Below are 22,038 nucleotides of genomic sequence, written 5' to 3'. Positions count from 1 at the left end.
TTGGCTCCTAGTCCTGGTTATATTTCTGACTAGCTTGTGACCTTAGAAGGGGTTCCACTGATATGTCTGCCTCCGTCTCCTCACCTGTAAAATGATCATTGCAGTCTTTTCAGGCAAAGAGAACTTTCCTTACATGCAACTGAGGCTGCTAGCAAGGGAGAGTAACACCTGTCCCAGGGTAATCCTGAAGTATCACAGACCCTTTGTGATCCTGGCCCTTGGGTCATTTGTTGTTCCCCATGACTCTATCTAGTACACTGAGAAATCCTGAGTCTCAGCGAATAGGCTCATTAATTGTTTCCTGTTTACTGATATCTTGTAGCAGATAATAATTGCTGTGGGCAAAATATAGAGAAAACACACAGGGTTGCCCTTGTGGGCAGGAAATATACTTATTGGTTGGAGGGTCCAAACCCATGAATCATCATTAACCAGACACCACATTGATAGAAATTAAAGTTATGATAACAGAAACCACAAGTGTTCATTTCCCTGAGGGAAGGGATAGAGACAGACCACAAGGAGGAAGCCTCTCCTGGATGACACTTGAGAGGCGGATGTGCAGAACAAGATGCTGAGCAGGCCAAACAAGACCGTGTGCGTCCCAGAGATAGCAGGTAGGCAGAAGAGAAAATGAGAAATGAAGAGTTTGTGTGGTTTTTCAGAAGAGGCATTTGTAGGCCAGTAGGAGGGGCAGAAAGCACAGAGAAATGTTGAAGGCAATGGGTTTGGTAGTAAAAGGAACAAAGGAAGAATCCGACATGGCATCTATCCTTGTAGCAATAATATGAAAAGGATGTATGCACCAAAAATGAAGTGTGGAAGGGGACCTATAAAGGCAAAATCATTTTTTCGGTTGTAGTGGAAAAAAAATCCTTAAACTAATTTTTTTTCTGTTCCATTTCCTTTTGTGTTATTAACTTAGAAAAGAGAGAAGAAAAAAGAAAAGGCTATAGTAAAGCACTTTCAAGTGTAAGAACTTGACAATCATGAAACTAGGGACAGAGGTAGGGTTGAGATAGAGCCAGAAGTATCCAGGAGATCAAAAGTAGGGCAGTGAAGCTCCATAGCCCAGTGGTTAAGAGTTCAGACTCTGGAGCAGTGAGACTGGGCCTCAGTTTCCTTGCCTGCAATGCAGGGATGATACAACACCTATCAGGATTTTTGTGAATATTAAATGTAAGGGTCTCAGAATCATGATTGATGCACATGTCTTCTGTGGGTGTTTGCCATTTCCTGGGGAGGACAGTGGCCATCCAGGATGGAAGACATGGCCCAAACTTTAAGGAAATTAACAGTGTAGAACCAGAAGAGAAGCAAAGCTCTCTCCCCCTGCAGGCTGTCAGGCAAAAAGTTCTAGTAAGGAACAAAGAGGAGATGAAATAACAAAAAATAGAAAGGGAAAGAAAGTGAGAGGGAGGAGAGTAGAGAGAGGAAATACCTCAAAAAATAAATAAATAAAACAGTGTGAGGGAGAAGGATACTACCTGAAATGCCACAAGAACAACAAGAAGAAAAAAGCAAGAAATGAAATGGTGATGTTGGAGTAGGTATGATTGCTGGAGGGAGAAGACACTGAGCTGAGGGGCCAAGCCCAGGGTTCTGTCCTGGCTGAGTGACCCTGGAAAAGTCACTTAACCTCTTTCAGTCTGATTTTTCTCATTCTGGAAAGTGAAAACAGTCACGCCAATCTCAGAGTATTGGTACGATTAAAGGGGAACATATTATGATCTGTGCTTGAGTACCCAATAACCGTGCAAGGAAACTTCTAGCAGTCCAGGGCACAGAGCACTGTGGAGCGAGGAGCAGCACTCCGCCGCCAGCCTTCCTGCGTTCAGGCCCAGGAAGGAGCGAGGCAGTGGGCGGGGAAGACAGGCACCGGGAATCTGGGGACAGATAAAGGAAACTCGTGATGGGGCGAGGCTGGGCTGAAGAGAAACAGATTGGGGTAGAGCTGCAAAGGGAGGGGTCCGCTGGAAGGGGAGTGGGGAAGCCGGGAAGACAGAGGGTGGGAAGCAGAGAGAGATGGGAGGGCAGTGCGAGAAGAAAAGCAGGCTGGGGAAAGAAAGATTGGAATGCAGAAGGAACTTGGGGAAGGAGGAAGTCTTGAAGACCAGAAGGACCGAAGAGAAGGAAAATGGGGTTGCACTTGAGGTGGGGGGCAGGCCGCAGGAGGCAACTGGAGCCCGGGAGCCGGCGACAGAGAAACTCAGCGGCTAAAGCCAGCGTCAGGAGAAGTTGGGGACTGCGACAGGAGAGGCTGGGGCCTGCAGGGGAGCGCAGCAGCTTTTAGCATCGATCCAAACTCTAAAGACTCGTGGCCTTTGCCTGACCTCGAGGGTTGGGAATAGACGCCTGTCTTTGTGGAGAGCGGTACCCCACGGAGAGAATGGGACTGTCCGGTGCTGGGCCCTGCGTCGGGCCCACCGCGAGGCTTCTCAGGCTCTGGGCTGGTCCCTGAGGGTAGCCAAGGACCCGCCTGGCGGTTGGGGCCGAGGAGAGAAGGTACCACCGCCCGGAGCCAGCGCAGCAGCCAGCGGTAGGGGCGCCAGATCCCAGCTGTCTCTCGGGGGCGCCGCCGCCTCTGTCGCCTTCCTGGTTCCGGGCCGCTCAGTGCAGCGACTGGCGAGGACCTAGAGCCCGCGAGGCGCTGCGGGGCGACCGCTCCTCAGAGAGTGCTAGAGGTACACTGTGGCTGAGGGCAGGCCCATGCTCCCCAACCGCGGGACGGCGGCCCGCCCTCCCCAAGCCATTGCCTAGGACCAGCTCTGCGACCTCCTCCCGGCCATCCCGCACGCGTCCCGCGGGGGCGCTGCGTCTTCCTGCTACACCGGCACACCGCGGCCCCTCTCCCCCACACCTCCTGCCCGCACCACCCGGCCTCTCCTCCCACCCTCCCCTCCCCTGCACTGCCCGGTCTCCCCTCCCCTCCCGGCGAGGGGCGGGAGGGGGCGTGGCAGGCCCGGGGTTTGTGTGCCTGGGACCCGGCTCTTCGCACTCGGAATCTGCCCGAGGAGCCGGGCCCCAGCCGCTGTCCAGCCACTCCGTGCCCTTCGCGCCCAGCGCGGTCGCCGCCGCCTCTTGGGGAAACACGGCCACTTTCTCGCCATGGATACTCCCAGGGTCCTGCTCTGGGCCGTTTTCCTCATCAGTTTCCTGTGGGATTTGCCCGGTTTCCAGCAAGCTTCCATCTCCTCCTCGTCCTCCCCTGAGTTGGACTCCACCAAGGGCATAAGGAGCCGCAAGGAAGGGAAGATGCCGCGGGTGCCGCGAGAGAATGCCGCGGGTCGGACGCCCCAGGAGCTCCAGGAGCCCCAGTCGCGGCCGCAGGACGAGCCCCAGCGGCAATCGTCTCAGCAGACCCCGGCGCAGGAGCTGCCCGGCCGAGGTCCGCGCGTGGTGCCCCATGAGTACATGCTGTCAATCTACAGGACTTATTCCATTGCAGAGAAGCTGGGCATCAATGCCAGCTTTTTCCAGTCTTCCAAGTCGGCTAATACGATCACTAGCTTTGTAGACAGAGGACTAGGTAAGTGGCAAAGAAGACGCCCAAGTCCTCTCCGGCTGGAGCTCCGCAGCCAGAGTGCGGCTCCAGCTCTGGCAGGAAGCTGCATTTGTGAATTCCCTTCTCGCTCAGGACACCTCCCCCTTTCTTTTCTTTTCTAAATTGTTTTTCTAAAGCCCGAGTAAGTTTCTGAATGCGGCTGCAGATTTTGCTCCAGTTCACAATATTCCCTTCCGTCCTTCTTTCTTTCTTTCCTTCCTTCCCCGTCTTTTGCAGAAAGCATCGTGGTGGCCACTCATCTGGTGGCTAGTGGAGGGCGCATAAAGGAAGGGAAGTGGTAGGCAGACAACCAGGGATGGAGAAGGGTCAGGGCGAGGAATGATGGACTCTGTACCTCGAGTCTCGGGTTGTGTAGGACGCGCAGCCCTAGGCCTGGACTACTGGGACCGACCAGGCGGGCCCCAGGGAACGAGTGAGCAATGGAAAGCTCAAAGCTCTAGTCGCTCCGGGAAAAGCCGGCCCCAGCTAGTCCAACCGTCGAGGGAGCTAGTCAGTTAGCTGTGTCCGGCTGTGCCGTGGTGCAGACGCCGCGTGGGTTTTCCGCGCGTCCCAGTGTGGGTATCATCAGCTGGTGTTCAGCCAGTCGCGTGCCCAGAGGCTTCTACCATTTTTCTCCCTCCAGCGTCAAGCACCCAGAGGCTCTGAGCCTCTGGTTTCTGCAAAGGTAGTAGCAGCAAGTGGAAGGGCGGGCTGGGGGCAGGGTCCACTAAGCTTAGGGAGTTGTTGCTATTTAATGCAGGTGGGTACACTTCTAAGCTCCTCTCTCTGAGCATCTAGGGCCCCCGCCCCACTTCGCCTCTGCCAAATCGGGTGCACAAGTGGGAGCCTGAGAAAATTCTTGCAACCCACTTCTTGCCACCATCGCAGGTCCTCAGCGTGTCAGTGCTTTCGAGGAAACCTCGTGGCCCACCCCCCATCACAAACTGGGGGAAATTCCACCGCTCCTAACAAGGAGAGACAATAATGCTTAGAGAGACAAGAAAGGAAGGGAGGAAAAGGAAAGGAAGGGGAAAGAGAAGGGCAAGGAGAAGCAAGAAATGAGAAGAGATTTAGGCAGCTATAGCTATCCATTCCCCAGACTTAACTTCGCTAAGGGTTCCGCTTCCAGGTGGGTGAAAGTGGGACTGCCCAGGAACCCAGAGAGCCCTGGGCTTCCTGCAGAATAGCCTGCTCAACTACCTCAGCTATGGCTGCTTGAGTGCTCACGCGTTCTTAAAGCTTTTCAAAGCGAGCTAACGGCTCTCAGTCCTGGTTCTACAACGTGTTGAGCCCTTAACTTCTACCTTGCAGTTGCGTTCCTTGCGCACGGAGGTCCTGCCCACGCCGCGTGCGCGGCTGTAGCCCAAGGTCAGCGGGATTATGAGCTGCTGAAAGGTCCTGACGGCAAATTAACGCCATGTATTTTATGACGATTTTAGGTTTACAAAAGTCACTTTTGCAAAGGCACGTGGCTTCTTCTTAGTGCTGCAACTAGGTCCCCTGCCCAGGTACTGCTTGTCTGCATCCCCCTGACACCCTACCTCCAAGTCCTCTAACTTTCCGCTTTTTCTACCTTGCCAAAGGAGAGGCTAAGAAAGCTAAAAGAAAACTAAAGAGGCCTTCCCTAAGGGAAGAAATCCTGGAGGCCTAGGCTGGCCGGCAGTTGGGCGCTCTTTTTCTTTTCCCGGGAAGTGGCAAGAATCTTTGCTCCTCCCCCCCAAGCACGCACCCCTGACTGGCTGGCTGTGTCCTGTGAGTTTGGCATTAGACCAAGGGACCCTGCCTATGGAGACCTTCTGAATTCAGGCAAGGGGGAAGAGGTGTCCCTTGTAGATACGAACTCTCTTCACCGTATCTTGCCCTGCAGCCTCCCCGATCCCAGACCCTGGGGCACCGCTCTGTGAGCCACCGGGCGCAGGAGGTAGAGGAAAGGATTGGTTTCGCGCCTGGGTTGGGGGGGCTTCTGTTCCCGAGCCAAGGTCTCTAGGCCAGTCGGACAGAACCCCAGACGTCCGTCCAGCCTCAACCCCAGAAAACCATCAAGAGCTGGGGCTGCGAGAGGTCTGCCCTGGGTGGGAGATGCAGCCTGATTCCTGAAACCGCAGCTTCAAAGACTGAGTCCCCTCCACTCCCCAGTTCCCAGAAAACGTGAAGAACCACAGCTAGTTGTCTAGGAAGGCGGTGCGGATTGTCGCATGCCTCGCGAAGGAGTGCGGAGCTGCGGGCGGGAGGGGAGCGCAGAGGAGGGGGTACATTGCTAGCTGCAGCCCTAGCTTGATAAAGGAAAAGCCTCACTTTCCCTCTCACTGATTTTGATTTGATGTGTCACCGGCGGTGACCTCGGGCTGGACCTTCCGGGGCTTGCTTAGCATCGGGCCCCTGATTGGAGTGTTTCAACTCAGCGATCTAATTGAGGGTGCATGTCATAACATATCAAACGGTGTCTAGTCTCCCGTGATGGAAGGGACCCGCTAGCCGCGCATCCCTGGCTCCTGGCGAGGACTTCCGCCGGTCTCACGCGGGGGTTCTTAAACGCGCCAAACCCTGCAACAACCCCTCCCCCAACCTAAGGATGGCAGGGCAAGGAGGAAAAAGCAGGGGCCAGCCTAGTACTGGGTCAGTTGTGTTGCCTCAGGGATGTTTAAATCGCTGAAGAGTGTGGCAGGCTTGGCTCTGAGGAGCAAGGGTCCCGCAAGGGGAGGAGCAAAGGAAAGGGAAGGAGCCCCAAAGCCGGTTTAAGAGGCATGAGTGACTCACAGTATTTGTCAAAAGCCTTCCTAACCTGGGAACCTAAGTTATACCTGAAGCCTGAGGTTGAGAATGGAAGAGATTAACTCTGTCCTCAATGAGTGAAAAGTGCTCTAGCTCAACTGAGATGTCACTATACTACTCTACCTTCTGCTGCTACCTCTTTCAACCTCCACGAGGAGACCTTATTGCAAGGTTTTTTTAAAAAAAGTTCTTCCTTTTGGTTTGCTCTTTAAACATCTAAGGATAATAATGACGATTAAGATTTACTGAACTGTTGCTGTGGGGCAAGTACTCTGCTAAAATCTATTGTATGAATTATTACATTTAAATCTCACCTGTTACTTCCCTGTTTTACAGGTGAATTAAGGCAGAGATGTTAAGTAAGTTGATCAAGGTCACTCAGCTAGCTAGTAAGAGGAGAAAATTCATATAAGGTACTAAACTCTGAATACAAAACAGGGCACTATATAGGTAGGTAAGGGGAAAGAGGATTTTTTAAGGATGGTGGCAAGAAGAAGTTAAAAAAATGAGATTTTCTTTGTGGCCTAATATTCCACTCTAGTCTTTAAAAAACTAGTTAGGAGTTCTCATGCAACATTAAATTTAAAGGTCTGAATTTGTGTTGTACCTGGCTTCTTCTTATATTTATTTTAACAGAGGCACAAAACTCATTAGATCCCTGATCTTTTTAAAATGCCTTTATTGTGCTTTAAACGTGAGTTTGGATTCATAAAGATGAGAAAGCATGTGCCTGTATGTGTATCAGTGCAGGCAAAGGATCAGAATGGATCAATTGGATATAGCAAAATTACAGTTAGCTCATGAAATCACTCATTAAAAACGACATTAGTACTGGAGCCCCAGGCTCCCAATCCTGGGGCCTGGGAAAAACAGACAATTAGAACTTCTATGAAAGAATTCAACTGGGCTGAGGGATGGAGGAAGAGAGAGAGAGAGAGAGAGAGAGAGAGAGAGAGAGAGAGACTGACTTAGAATTGCAAGCTTATATAAGCACCATATAAGAAAAAAAAACTCTCAAGGATGAAGGAAACAAAATGAATATAAAAAGTACTGCTGAGTTAGATTTCCAGATGGGCTTTGAAATGAGAATACTCTTTAATTTAAATTTTTGTTGTTGTTTTTACAACAATGGTCTTAAAAAGGAGCCAGTGAGGAATAGATAAAAACCAAAACGAAGTCGGAACATCCTTGAGGAAATTGACACCTAGAAACGACTCTCCGGAGATTCTGCTGCTAATTGCATGTTGACTTTTCCAGTTACCCCGTGGATCATGATTATCAGGGGGTAGGGCAGGACAATGCTGAGGATAGGCCTTCTGCCCCAGGACATTCAAAGACACATAGTTCCCTCCACGACTGAAGTTCGTCTAGTACATCGTGTTTATGCAAAACAGCGGGTTTCTGGGTGGACCTGGGCCGCAGAATGGTGTAATCAACGCCGAAGCGCTTTTGTCGGGACCCTGTTGTCGTTGGCAAACGGAAAATGAAATATAAGCAAGGAAGTATTTTAATGGGGACGGAGGGAATTCGCAACTGTTAATTATTTGGTGACCTTGTATTCGATTTGTTTGAGTCCCTTATAAAAACACTAATTCAGACCAGACGGCTAAGTGAGGAAGCCGGCAGAAGGTTCCAATCTAGGCTTTATTTCCCCGGAAAGAGGGAACAACCTTGGGAAAGTCTTGCTAAGTGTTCAAGTGTGTGCGTGTGAGAGCGCACGGGCAGGATCACCAGTGCGGAGTCTGTAAGGAAGTCCAGGTTCAAGATGCTCCTCCCGCCGGTGAACCACAGGGTTCTGGGGAAAGCCCTAGGGGGAAAGGGGAGGAAGCCGTTAACTAGAAGTTTGTTCTGTTCTTCTAGATAGAATGATTCTACCTTAAAGGCCACAAACCAATTCCTTGCCCATGGCTTTATTTGTATCAGTTATTGTCATCCCCATCCATAAGGCCATAAGATACTCCTTACAAGGACAATCAAGAAGCTAAAAACACCTAGTGTCTTCTGCAGGGAGAAGGCAGGTTGCACCGGCATTCTTGGTGAGCCAGAGAGGCTAATCTGAGGAGGACATTGTGTGTTTTCCTCAACAGTGGAGGCTGTCAGGCCTCTAGGTGTTTGTGCAGTGGAGTTGCTGGTGGGGGAGGGGATCAACATTTCTGTACATTGAGAGAAAATAATTAAAATCCACCCAAGCCACAGCCTACAGCAGGCCTTGTGACAACTACCCCCCTCGCCGCCCCCCAACAGATTCGGGACATGAAAACTCTCCTTTCTGATCACAGAGGACGCATGCCGCCTGGATCCTCTAGGAATACGGGGTGCTGCATTGATGGAGGCCCACGTATATAAAAAACTCCTATTTTTCCTAGCAGGAGTCCTGGGGATACCAGCATACCTCACCAATGGTGGTGCATCTTCCTGGATGAGATGGTGGGGAGGGAACGGAATGGAGAGGTTGGGGGCAGGGAGTATGTTAGAAATAGGGTAGAAGCCGAACTTTTGCTTCCTGCCAGGACTGCTGAATGCTTCGAACTACCCAGGGCAAATCAACAATAACTCCTGGTGGTTTTCAGCTAAAGTGAAAGGCATTACTTAGTTCGATTAGTATTGAATAATCTGGATCCGACAATGATTTCTTTAGATGAGAGGACAGAATTGAACCGAACCCTTGGGGTGTGGGAAGCTGGGATGTGTATCCATTTCACCCACTGCGTGGCATTCTCCCACTCTCTCCCCACGTCCTGTTTATTTTTAAGATTAAAGTCTGTTAAATAGTGTCTCCTGTTCATTGGAATTAAGCAGGTCCTTGTGGGTCGAGGTGCCAAGGTTGCCGTCCTAGGACTGTCTATTGGCACGCACTGCTGGAGGCCGACGGATAGGTACATTTGGAGTGAAGAGCTGCAGGATCTTGGAGCAGACCCGCCGCTTGCGGGCCGCGACCATTTCTGGAGGAGCGCGCGCTGCTCAGCCAGTGGCCCGGGAGCCTGGGGGCGGGGCCTGGTTTAAGGACCAGATAATGGGCGTGCAAGTGACGAGAGGGGCTGGCCTCTGGCACAAGTTGGTGCTGAGTTTGAGCAGAAGAGCAGAGGGTTGGCTTCGGGGTGGGGTGGGGTCATCCCTAAATAGCATAGGAGACTAGGGAAATCGGTGCGCCTGCGTTGCAAACCTGGCTTCCAGGCAAAGAGCCCCTTCCCGACTTCCGCGACGACCGCCGCTTGGAAGCTCCCTCCGGAGAGAAATTGAAAAAAATTCGAGGCTACCGCCTACAGTTAACAGCAAGAATCTCATTTTGCCACTTTGTTTCGTTGTTTCGAAAGTCAGACCAAGATCCACCTCTCACGCGGGCTTGCCACGATTCCTTTCTTCTGAGTCTGGACCCAGTTCAGCACCTTAAAGAACACAGCACTGCAGTTTCTCCTGCGCAGAACCACAAAGCGCTGAAAGCCCAACAGTCTGCCCACGACTGCATGCCAGTGTGAACCCCTCCCTCTATCTGCAACCTCAGTGCTGGTTGGGGAGGGCATCTTTTACTTTTCATCTGAAGCCTGCAAACCAAGCGACCAGGTCGTGTTCCAGCTCCGAAGGCGGCTATTGGACTGAGAAAACCTCCGCCCCCAGAGCCGTTCTTACAGTGCCGGTGTTGCTCCCCTTGGCTACTTGTGGACCCTTCAAGGAAGTTCACCCTAGCAAATCACCTTGGTCGGGCCCAGCACCTTATCCAGGGGCGGCGACCTGCGGAAACTCCTGGACAGAGCAGGCTGCTTGCATGAGGCAGCAAGGTGTGAGGGAGGGTTGGGGGACGAGCTTCTGATTGATTTTGATTTGCTGTGTTATCAAACGAATATTTGAGCCGCAATAGTCCGGAGCCCAGGGTTTGACCGCGATGAGAGACAGATGCCTGGGGCAGTGTCTTCGATCTTGGCTCTTCTTCTCTGGTTCTTCCGCCACCGCCCACCAAGAGAGCGAGAGCCCAGAAAATTTTCACTGGCAAAGTTCATACAACTAGCGACAAAAGGTGACTTCTGTTGGTTGTATTCTGTGCTCAGGGAAAAGGTCTGTCCCTGGCCCTTGACGTCCGCCAGAAATCAGTGCCAGTGGGGTTGGAGTTGCCTCCTTGGAAAGCTTGCTAGGGCTCCGCAGCGAACGCGTGCAGTTGTGTTTTCTTTTGTTTGGGAGCCAAGGTGCTCTTTCCCTTCTTTCCACCCAAGTTTCACATGTTTGCCTCATGATGATCCTACCTTGATGGAATTTCTCCATGGGACCCAGACTACCAGAACCGCTTAGCCCACGGGGTCTACAAAGCCCAGGCTCATGGTGTGTAGGGTGCAGATCTACCAGGCCAGGGCTAGAGGATGGGAAAAGCAGACATTCAGTGGAAGAGGACACGCCTTGAGCCTTTCTGGTCTTTGGAAAGAGAGAAGAAGCTGAGGAATGGAATGCAGGCCAAGTATTTGGGGAAGGCACCGAGGAAAGCCAGAGACCTGGAGAAAAGCTGGGCCAGTGAGTGTGTGGCGGTGAAGGAGTACAGACCCACCAAGACAATCTCCCTAGCTGACAGGCAGCAGGTTCCAATCTCACCACAGTGTGCTGCAGCCAAAGGGTCATTCATTTCTACACGTGCTGCCCCAACATGTCAGTGGCCTTTGTCAAGTGAGGATGAGGAACATTCTTTCCCTACCCAGGAAAGATTGTAGACCAGGCACCAGAAAAGTTGCCAAGAGAAGAGAGAGGAAGTCCAGGGCCACCCGGGGCTGCCCCTGCCCCTGCCCCCTAGTCTTATGAGTTAGTACATGAGCCAGCCTTGTTCCCCACACCCCAGGAGAAAACGTGCAGAAAGACCCAATCCTTGATGAGATAGGGTAGAGGTCCTTGGTCACCTGGCATTGTGGAAGGGACAGCAGTGTCATAAATGTCATGACAGGATTGAGAAGAATCAGTATAATAGGAGCAAGGCTGCAGTCCAGATGAGCCTTGACCTTCACTGGACCTCCTCTGAGCAAAGAGCAGGAACAGGAAGCACCTGCTGCTTTCTTTGTCCATGATGCCCAGCAGTGCCTTACATCCATTCACTTCTGGATATCTTGTGGAGAGACAAATATGAGCACTGATACTCAAAGTGGTTCTACTTAACATATTCCTATACACACTACTGACCCATTCCAATTATAGTAATTTTGGCTGCATTTCTGGGGGTGTTTCATGAACTGTGACCCCTGGGTGCCTTGACTCTGACCTTTGCAATGATCCTGCAAGGGAGCAGTGGTTCTCCCACTTTACAGAGGAGACATATGAGTCTGGGATAGATTATGTAACCTAGTCTAACCAATGTCACCAAGTCACTAGGTCACAGATCAGGATTGAAATTTTTGTCACTTAGTCAATTCCTATGCTCATTTCACATTGTCAGTAGTAACTAACACGTGTATAACTTCTCCAGAAATTACTCACACTTATCTCCTTTGCCCTGTCCAGTGGCCCAGTGAGCTGTAATTATAATTACCATTTTGTAAATGAGAAAATTCTTTCCTTGTAAGTTCTTTTTCAAAAGTCTTATTGTGAAATTTCTTCAGTTCTGCTGATTAGGAAATGAGTGATTCTGCAGACCAGGGGAGAAGCCCTTCCTCCTTCCAGGCATGGGAAGTATGTAAGAGCTAAAACACTGAGGCACAGACATCAAGGGCTGGGACATGGAGAGCAGAGGCAGATACTGGAGCTAAGCTGCCAGCTCTACCACTTACTATCTTGGGCTAGTTTACTCTTTAGATTCCTATGTTTTTGTTTATAGTAATACTTTTTTTCAGAGGCAAGTTTTTGAAAAATATTTTTTTTACTTTAATTGACACAACAATTGTACAATTTTATGGTGTATGGCATGAAATTTCAGTTGGTGTATTCTGTGTGCCATGGCCAGATTATAGGTGATTTTGAAGATTAAAAGAATTTAGATCATGCCCAGCACATAGTGCTATATGGGTATTTGCTATTACAATTAGTAGGCTAGTAAGTCAAGCAAGAGTACTGGAGTCAAGCAAGAACACTCTGGAAAGGGTGAACTGTATGGATTGCTCCCAAATTCTCCAATTTGGTGAGGATGCTTAGGAAATGGCCATTATTTCACAAGGCTGAGATCTTAATAGGGCCTGACTCAGGACTATGTCCATCCTCATGGGATACCTAGGAAATAATGGTATCCCAGGTGTACAGTAAATAGTTGAAGCACCCAGTACTCTGAGAGGTCTTGACTTTCCAGGGGTAGGGACTGGCGGTTCATTTTCACTCATCTCATACATTGGCTTGTTTTCCAACCTGATAATATCTCAGGGCAGTGCTGAAGTTGAGATACCTAGGGGAGAAATGACTCCAAACCTGGCAGTGAATTCTGAGCTTGAAAGTCTTCCTTCTGCTAAAGAAAAGGGAAGAGGCTAGGGAAACCCAGCCCACCCAGTGTTGATTACATCTAGGATGAACACATCCTGTTTCCCCTTTCTTCTGTTCTACTGCCCAATCAGGACCCATGTAAAAAGATGTGACCTCAGGACTAGGGTTCCAGGTTTGAAATTGGGAACTTCAGCACTTCCCCTAACTGTCCCTTACTAGTTGGGAGACAATGGGTGAGTTGAGATACCTCTAAGAGCTTCAGTTTCCTCATCTACCAATGAGTATAACGGTAAGATTGATCTCTAGGGGCTGGGGTTGTATCTCAGTGGTAGAGTGCTTGCCTAGTATGTGTAAGGCTCTGGGTTTGATTGTTAGCATTGCATATAAATAAATATGACTATATATATATATATATATATATATATATATATATAAATTTAATATATATATATAACAAGAACTATCTCTGATGCTTGCAAGAAGGACTCAGTAAAAAATGCCCTAAAAAGCTCCCAGCACATGTCTATTATGATGCTCAGTGATGCTGCTGTCTCTAAAATGAGGGAGTGGGGAAAGGCTTAGCAGCTAAGACCTCTGAGGTTTCCTTTGCAAAGATGAGTGATTATTCTCAACCCCCCATCCCGGTTTAGGTGTGTCGGGTGGGAAAGCCCAGAACACTCAGGCTGAGCTGTTGCCTAGTCACAGGGTCTATGCCTCAGGGTATGTGGGTGGGAGGTGTGACTGTGTGGCTGATCAGGTCTGCTGGGTCTGTCCAGTCATCTGGTCAGTAGCTGCGGACATATCCCAGTGATGTCTTGGGGGAAATGCAGTGCCTGCCTTTGTGTCCCCAAGTCTCCAACCAAAGGAAGTTTCAGGTTTTTGGAAACCCACTACTGACTGGCTCAGGGAGCAGTCTTCTACAGTAGGCACCTGGGCGCGGCCACCTCAGCAGTGCTGTGCAGTCTCCTTCGGGCTGCCCTGGGGCTGGGTTTCTGGGAATCTGGTGGTGGCACCATAGGCATCTTCCTTTCTACTCTGATGTTTGCTTCTCTAGCTTCCTCCAGCCACATGCTGTGACCATGGACAGGTGCTCTAACCTTTCTAAGCCAATTTCTTCAGTTAACATAGGCACATTGGTATCTACCTTGTAGGTAATTAGTTCCTTTTTTGTTCCCTCACATGTTTTCTTCTTTAATCCTTTATAACCCTCCCCCCCCCCTTTTGGTACTGGGGATTGAACTCAGGGGAGATTTACCACTGAACTACATCCCCACCCTTTTATTTATTTTTATTTTGGGACAGGGTCTCTGTAAGTTGTTTGGGGCTAAGACCTGCTGAGGCTGGCCTTGAACTTGCTATGATCATCCTGTCTCAGCCTCCCAGAGTTACTGGGCTTACAACCTGTGCCACCATGCCCTGCCAAATTTTGTATTTTTAACTTACATTCATTTTGCCTATTGGAAACATTGTACCCTTTGAACAAACTCTCTCTCCTATTTTGTTTATTTAATTATTATTTTTTTAAATTAAATGCACATCAGAACTGTATCTGTGAGGAGCTCTTAGCCTTTTACTAACATGCTTTCCATGTTATGAAGGATTTTATTCAAATATGCCAGTGATTTGTTTCTTCCTTCTTTTCTTTCTCTCTTCCTCCTGTCTCTACTCACCTCCCAGGGAGAGAGGATAAATAAATCCAGCAACTATAACTTGAAAGGTCACTATGTCTAATACTCAACAAACACTGAGTTAACTGAGGGTATGAGCTTTGTTGTAACAATTCAAATTAAAAGCAAAATACAAAACTCCCAGGATGTATTACTGATCATTTTCAATTTAAAGGCCTAAAGCTTAGGATTCATTTCCAGGATGTAAGTGCCACAGAGTTTGAAAAGGAAAGTGCAGTCTAGTTAAGGGAAGGGAGTCATTTTATGACATTACTCCTCATTTACATAGGACTTAGTGGGAGAGGTAGTTTTTGCAAGGCAGTGGGAAGGGCCAGGTTCCTGCACACAGGTGACCCATGGTCCTGGGCCAGCCTTGTGAAGCCGGGTCTGCAGGTAAAGTGTCTACAGGTTACAGAGCATGGTGATACATACACTCCCCAGGGCAAGGCCTCCTCTGGACTATTTCTGTGATGCATGGCTCCAGAGCAGGTTCAGGCAGGTGGGGAATGTGGTCTGTAGGGGATCTGTTTAGAGCAGCCACCTTCAGGGACCCTCTGTTTAGGGGTTAGAGGTTCTAGAGACCTAGTGAGAGATGATATGGTTGAAAGGATTTTAAAAATATGAAGGTGGCTGTGGGGTCCAGGAAAGAGCTGAGAGAGATAGTGACTAGGTCTGGTGATACCAGCTTAAGACCCTGCTTTTGGCTCAGTGCTTTAGAGGACCTTGTTTTTTTCCCTTCCTTCAGTGATACCCCTCCCTATGTGGTGTCCTATAGAGCAGGGAATCTAAGAAGCCTAGGAGACATACCCTCCTACACTAGTGGCTCTCAAAGTGTGATTCCCTGGACCTGCAGAATCAGCACCACCTTGGGGCTCATTAGAAATGCACCTCAAACCTCTGGGGCCTGAGATAATTAGCATTTCTAATGTTTCTCTGTGATTGTGTTGTAGATGTAGGGACCATCCCAGGATTAGCAGCTTTGAAAGCCAATATTCTAGACCAATCTCTAGATACTTGGGCCACAAAATGCTTGCACAAATATCCCTGAGACCACTTCCAATACCTGGAGGGCTTCTTTAGCAGGTCTATCCTCCCAAGAGAGAACCATACTACTGTTGTGTATGTGTGTCTGTTGAGCTGGGATGCAGAGATCTGTGGGCTAAGGGTCCACATGCATGTAGGTGAGGTCCCTGGAAGTGTGGGATGCTACTGGAATGGGAAGAGACAGGAACAGGATGGAAGTGGAAGGCTGCATTTGCATTCCTCTCAGTGTCTTTGAAAGGGTAAATGTGGGCTGGTCTTGCTAGAAAGATTATTAGAAATCCCAAGGTTGTAGAATCAGTAAGTGCCTTTTGCTACAGATGCTTGCCTCAGTTTTGATTCGACCACGCACTAACCATTTATCAGCCCACACTTTTAAAAAAATGATAATAAATGCAAGCTGATCTGTCCATGTTGCACGGGAGAGAAATTATCTCTGACTAATGCTCTCCAGTTAGTGACAGACTATCTCAAGAGTTTCGTAAACAGAGATGGAAATGACTTCCTAAGGGAGGTCAGGTTTTGTTCCTATCATGTAATGCAAATATCGTTTGGGTTGTGTTCTCCTTCCCTAAAACTCTGGCCACTATTGGCTGCTTCTAGATTCCAATACCTGGACTACAGTGATGAGGCACTGGGGCTTAGGGACTAAAAATTCCAACTCTGGAACTAAATAGACTGAAAAATGGATCTCAGCATCACCATATCCTGACTTTGGATAATTAATTTCTTAAAGACTTGGTTTTCCCATCTGTAGTATGAGAACAATACAAACACCTTATACAACATAATACCTTATAAAACTGAAGTTAATAAAGTAACAATTAGAATCATGCCAGTCCTCACAACATTTAACTTGTACAGCAAATGCCTGAGGGTTGTCCCTGTCATCACAGCCCTCACTGGTGGGTTTAGGGGGGAGGTATGGAAGTGAAGTCTATGGCAATAGGTCCAGAAATCTGGGCAATGGCTAAGCATAGTCAGTCACAGGTTTCTCTTAAGAAGAAAGTATGCTGAATTCCCCCTGATGTTAATGTGACCCTGGCTGGTTTGAAGGTCTTGGCTTCCATAAATCAACTGCCTCTAGCAGCTTTTCCCTTTTCACCTCTCTTACCCTTCCCGCAGCTCTGTCTCAGGTCAGGGCATGTGTGTTAGAGAGGGGCATCGGGTCCTGCAGTCAGCCCAGAGTGCTGATTGGGTGTGGCTGAGGCTCCAGAGCCCATGGCCCTGAGCTACATCTGGACAGGCAGTGAGGGTCGGATCAGGACCCAGTGACACTTTTACTATTGAAATCGACCCAAACTTTACTAGCTTCTGGGGAAAGCTAGGGGCTTTGGGGATTTTTGTATTTGCTGGGTTGTAAATATTTTATGGGAAGGCGGCCCAGGAAAATCTGGTTAGCTTTCCGCTTTGCACATTGAAGTGGGTTGGCTTCATGCACCAATGTGTCAAAAAGGAGTCCAATTTTGTCTTGGTGCAGAAGAATTTGCCTTGGATTTTTAAAGCCTGCTGCCCTCTATATGTCCCAAATTTCTTTTTCTCACTTGTAACAACAACAACAACAACAAATTGTCTTCAGGTCTAGCTGCAAACCAAGGAAATTTTATATTGGGTGTAAGGAAAGGAAGGGGGGGGATATCATTCTGTGTGGATGTGTGTGTGTGTGTGTGTGTGTGTGTGTGTGTGAGAGAGTGTGTGTGTGTAATTGTACATGGTTAAGGTTTTCTTCTTCCATGTATATCTATTTCTCATTGACTGCAGGTACTTCTCAATGAATGTCTGGTGGGCATGTTGGTTTACTCCCTCCCTCCCCAGCCATATATTTGAAAGCCTCACTACTTTTATTTGTTGGTAAGGAAGGAAGGAAGAAATGAAAGAAAGAGAAGAAAGGAAATCACATAGCAGCTCTTCCTTCTGTCTGCAATGTTTTGGGCCTAAATGCCTCAGCAAAACTGCCCGATGGCAGCAATGTGACCCTGAACTTGGAGGGGGGGGGCGTCTGCAGTTAGGACTACATCTTTAAATCACCTTGGAAATTAAAAAGAAAAGAAAAGCTGTCAACAAACATTCAAGAACCACACTCCCAGGACCTATCCTTAGATAAGGGGTTCAATTAGCTGGAGCAAGGTGGAGCACTGGTACTTTTAAAATTCTCCAGAAGATTCTAATTGAGCAACCAGTTTGAGAACCTTTCCCTGTAAAGTTTCACACTACTGACCAGCGTGTACTCTAGGTCATCCAGGGGTCTAGGTGATGTGTGGAGCAAGATGCAAGTGAGGGTTGCAACTCCTTTGGCCTGACCGAATGAGGAGGGGTATTGGGAAAGACAGACCAGTAAAGAAATAAATATAAACTGGGTAATTGTACATAATGCTAAACGTAAGGTAATAAACCAATCCCTGGGATAGTGACCAAAAGAAACTACTTTAGATTAAGGTGGTCTGGGATGGCTTCTAGGAGGAGGTGACATTTGAGATATGAATGACAAGGAGAACAGCGGTGGGAGAGGAGGACTGGGGAGGAAGCACAGCCCAGACTTGCGACCACAAAGGGCACATTAGTGGTTACGCAGCCTCTTGGGGAGAAAACCCGGGAGGCCGCTGCCTCAGCCAGATTGCCAGCAGCCACCGACTTCTGCCCTGGGAGCCCAAAACTGACTAGGAGGAGGGGGCTTGTCCTGGTGTGTCCCCTTCCCACGCCGTGCACGGTTGGGGCGGGAAACCGGGGAGCCGCCCGGGTCAGTTTAGCTGGACTGCTCTCTCCCCGCCCTCTTCCTCCTGGGGACGGCCAGGGAGCACCGGGCTGATCTCCCCCTTAAGTGAAACTGACTGTAATTATTTTTTATCTCGCAGACGATCTCTCGCACACTCCTCTCCGGAGACAGAAGTATTTGTTTGATGTGTCCATGCTCTCAGACAAAGAAGAGCTGGTGGGCGCAGAGCTGCGGCTCTATCGCCAGGCGCCCGCAGCGCCCTGGGGGCCTCCCTCAGGGCCACTCCACGTGCAGCTCTTCCCTTGCCTGTCGCCCCTGCTGTTGGACTCGAGGACCCTAGACCCGCAGGGGGCGCCCCCGGCCGGCTGGGAGGTCTTCGACGTGTGGCAGGGCCTGCGCCACCAGCCTTGGAAGCAGCTGTGCTTGGAGCTGCGGGCCGCGTGGGGCGAGCCAGACATCGGGGAGGTAGAGGCGCGCCCTCGGGGACCCCAGCAACCGCCGCCCCCGGACCTGCGGAGTCTGGGCTTCGGCCGGAGGGTGCGGTCCCCACAGGAGCGCGCCCTGCTCGTGGTGTTCACCAGATCCCAGCGCAAAAACCTGTTCGCTGAGATGCGCGAACAGCTGGGCTCCCCTGAGGCTGCGGGTCCCGGCGCGGGCGCCGAGGGCTCCTGGCCACCGCCGTCGGGCGCCCCGGACGCCGGGCCTTGGCTGCCCTCGCCCGGTCGGCGGCGGCGGCGCACGGCCTTCGCCAGCCGTCACGGCAAACGGCACGGCAAGAAGTCGAGGCTACGCTGCAGTAAGAAGCCCTTGCACGTGAACTTCAAGGAGCTGGGCTGGGACGACTGGATTATCGCGCCCCTAGAGTACGAGGCTTATCATTGCGAGGGTGTGTGCGATTTCCCGCTGCGCTCGCACCTGGAGCCCACCAACCACGCCATCATCCAGACTCTGATGAACTCCATGGATCCCGGCTCCACCCCACCCAGCTGCTGCGTGCCCACCAAATTGACTCCCATCAGCATTCTGTACATCGACGCGGGCAATAATGTGGTCTACAAGCAGTATGAGGACATGGTAGTGGAGTCCTGCGGCTGCAGGTAGCGGTTCCTTTCCTGCCGCCTTGGCCCGGGACGCAGGGGAGGCCTGACTGCAGAGAGCAGGAGGAGGAAGCTGGCCTTGGAGGAGGCTGCTGGGTGTGGTGGGGGACAGCCTGGACGCGAGAGCGAGAGCGGGGTGCAAGAGAGGAGGCAGGGAGCACAGCCTTCCCAGAAACTTCCACCTGCCAGCCCAGAGGGAGATATGGATTTTCACACCTTGCCTGGCCACCCTGGAAAAACAAGCCAAGAAGTTTATTTGTGTTATTGTTGTTGTTTCTCTTTATTATTGTGGCTTTGGATTTCCTTGTGTGTCTCCCAGATTTTGATAGGAGGTAGGGGGAGGGGAGATGCATACCCATTTCTCAATTGCTCCATGGATTGAAAAGAATAATAGTTTAAAAAGGGAAACTGGAAGGAAGAATCACCCACCTTTGAACATATCTTGGTTTGGTTGTTTCTACTTTTGTAAAGAAGGTGGGGGTCTTTCCAGCCATGTCACAGCCCATGCCTTGTGACCTCCCAAGCAGAAGGTCCTAGGGAATTGGCAAATGGAATAGGAAAGTCAGAAAGGGTTCTGCCTTGAGTGGAGCTTTGAGAGTGGTTGACCCAGGCGACTTCTTCACTCCCTTGTATATTCCCATGAATTTACCAGTTCTGCCCTGGCCTCTTCCAGCACTGGGCATGGGGTACCTCCATCTCACTCCTGAGAGCTCAGGTCACTGGATGTCTTTACTGTTGCTTTTTCTGGTGGGGGGAAAAGGTTGCTGGTATGGATGGAATGACAAGAATTAGTCCATATGGAACCCCCTGAAGGATAATGAGAAACCACAAGGCCTTCCCTCTGACAGGGCTGACACCAAGGTCCATTAGCCCAGGCTGGAGGTAGCCCACCCAAAAGCTCTTAGTGACGTCTGTTTCTAATTGATTTCTTTAAAACAGAATTTACCAAAATTCAAACATTTCCTTCTAAGGGGAAGGTGATTTCCTAATTAAAAAAAAAAAGTAGGTAGGGGTGGAGAACTGTATTATTAATGTAAGAAGTACAGAGGAGGGAGAAAGAGCCCAAGAAGTACAAGGGCTACATGGGGAGGGGAGATGGTTGGCCCCACAGGAGGACGGGATAAAGGGCCAGGCCTGGAGCAGGGAAGGAAAGGATGAAAGGGGATGAGACCCCCTGTCTCTGAAGTTTCTTAACATCTATGTTCCCTCCCCTCTCTCTGACATTCCTGAAAGATTACCAGCCAGCAATCGCCCAGGGCTCCCCCAAAAGAATTGTTTTAGATTGTAATTACCAGTCAGGCAATGTTTTTAAAACTTAGTAATGAGAAACTGTGAAAAGAGCCAAGTGTTACATTGAGCTTGGGGTGGGAGATTGGGGAACAGGCTGTAAAGGAGGGAGGCAGGGGTGGAATTCATCTTCTGGAAGGAAGCAGGAGAGAGCACACAGAGAAACTGAAATACCCATTCCCAGGTAGTCAAAACCGTGAACTTTCCCCCAGCCTGCCCAGTACTATTTTCAAATACTGCCCCTGAGAAGGCCCTTTGAAGAGTGAGCTCCTCATCTTTGACCATGAAATGGTTTAAATGGGGGAACTTGTACCAACTATTAAAGAACGTTTTGGGTTATCCTAAGTGGTTTGCTCTCTCCCCATTTAAACCTGTTGCTTATTTGGTTCAGAGAACTACAAACTGTCTAAGAATGGATGAGAATGATAATAAATGCTAATATAAAATGCTAAGAAAATAAAAAAAAGGACTTGGCCAGGAGAAATAATTTAAAATGCACATTTGCTTTGGATGCACTGTTGTTCTGATAAGGCTGTATATATTTGTTTATTTAAGGTGACTGAAAGTGCAAAGAGGAAATGGACAGCATGCAATTCATCTTAATGTACAAAACGTTATATGCACTCAAATGTTATAATTTCTAATATTTTTAAAGTTTATATTCGAGTTGTACAAAGTTAAGCATTAATCAGATATTTCATTCTTTCATAAAGTTATCATTTTCCTAAATATTATTACAAAATTTTAAGTCTGTCTAATGGAGAGTTTTCTTTTAAACTGTCTACCTCACTATAATACAAATATTTACAACACTAAAGTTACCAGAGGTCAATTAATATTCAAAACATTTTTATAGTACACCTTTCCTGGATGATATACAATCTGATTAATACTATATTATTAAACTCATTTCCCCCTTAATAACTCAGCCTGGTTTATATGCATCTGTTTACAGAAGTCATTTTCTCAAGAAATTATTGTCCATAGTGTTTTGTTCTAGTATGGGGACTGAACATTTGAAAAAGCACTGATTGTTTTAAAATTCATAATTTAGATCATTATACTTTGCCTTCTTAACTTTGCAATGACTCTGTTTACTTTTATTTTTGGTACTGGGGATTGAAATCAGGGGTTCTTAACTATTGAGCCACATTCCCAGCTTTTCATTTTGAGACACAGTCTAGGTAAGTTGCTAAGTTGCTGAGGCTGGCTTTTGAATTTGTGATCCTTCTGCCTCAGTCTCCGGTGCTGCTGGGATTAAAGGTGTTTACCACCATGCCCAGCTGTAATGATTTTTAGAAAATAAAATGTTCCTTCACCAGGTGAAAGCCAAATCCTGGTCATTCATTAGACCATGTTCATAAACCGATGCTTCATTCCAGCATCTCGAGAGAATCCAAATAGGCATTGGATTATTTCCTGGTATCTTTTTGAACCCAGGGCATCCTGCTTTTGAGGTATAAGCAATACCACCCCCATCCTTCTTAAGTTTCTTTAATTACTGATTATTCTTTATGTTTATGTCATATTGCAAGCAGAAGA

The 22,038-nt window shown here is 48.9% G+C and overlaps 1 protein-coding gene across 1 annotated transcript; it reads left to right on the top strand.

Annotated features, from left to right (window-relative positions):
- The first annotated feature begins 2,947 nt into the window (after positions 1-2,947).
- On the top strand, positions 2,948-19,941 carry GDF6 (growth differentiation factor 6). The gene is made up of 2 exons (XM_081266515.1): positions 2,948-3,529; positions 18,252-19,941. Exons 1-2 carry the CDS (start codon positions 3,109-3,111, stop codon positions 19,211-19,213), a joined length of 1,383 nt encoding a protein of 460 aa, XP_081122641.1. The 5' UTR covers positions 2,948-3,108; the 3' UTR covers positions 19,214-19,941.
- The last annotated feature ends 2,097 nt before the right edge of the window (positions 19,942-22,038 follow it).

Source organism: Spermophilus citellus (assembly GCF_964194105.1).
Source record: "Spermophilus citellus genome assembly, chromosome: 14".
NCBI lineage: Eukaryota > Metazoa > Chordata > Mammalia > Rodentia > Sciuridae > Spermophilus > Spermophilus citellus.
Note: the sequence above shows the minus strand (reverse complement) of the source record. Positions and strands in the feature narration are given on the sequence as shown.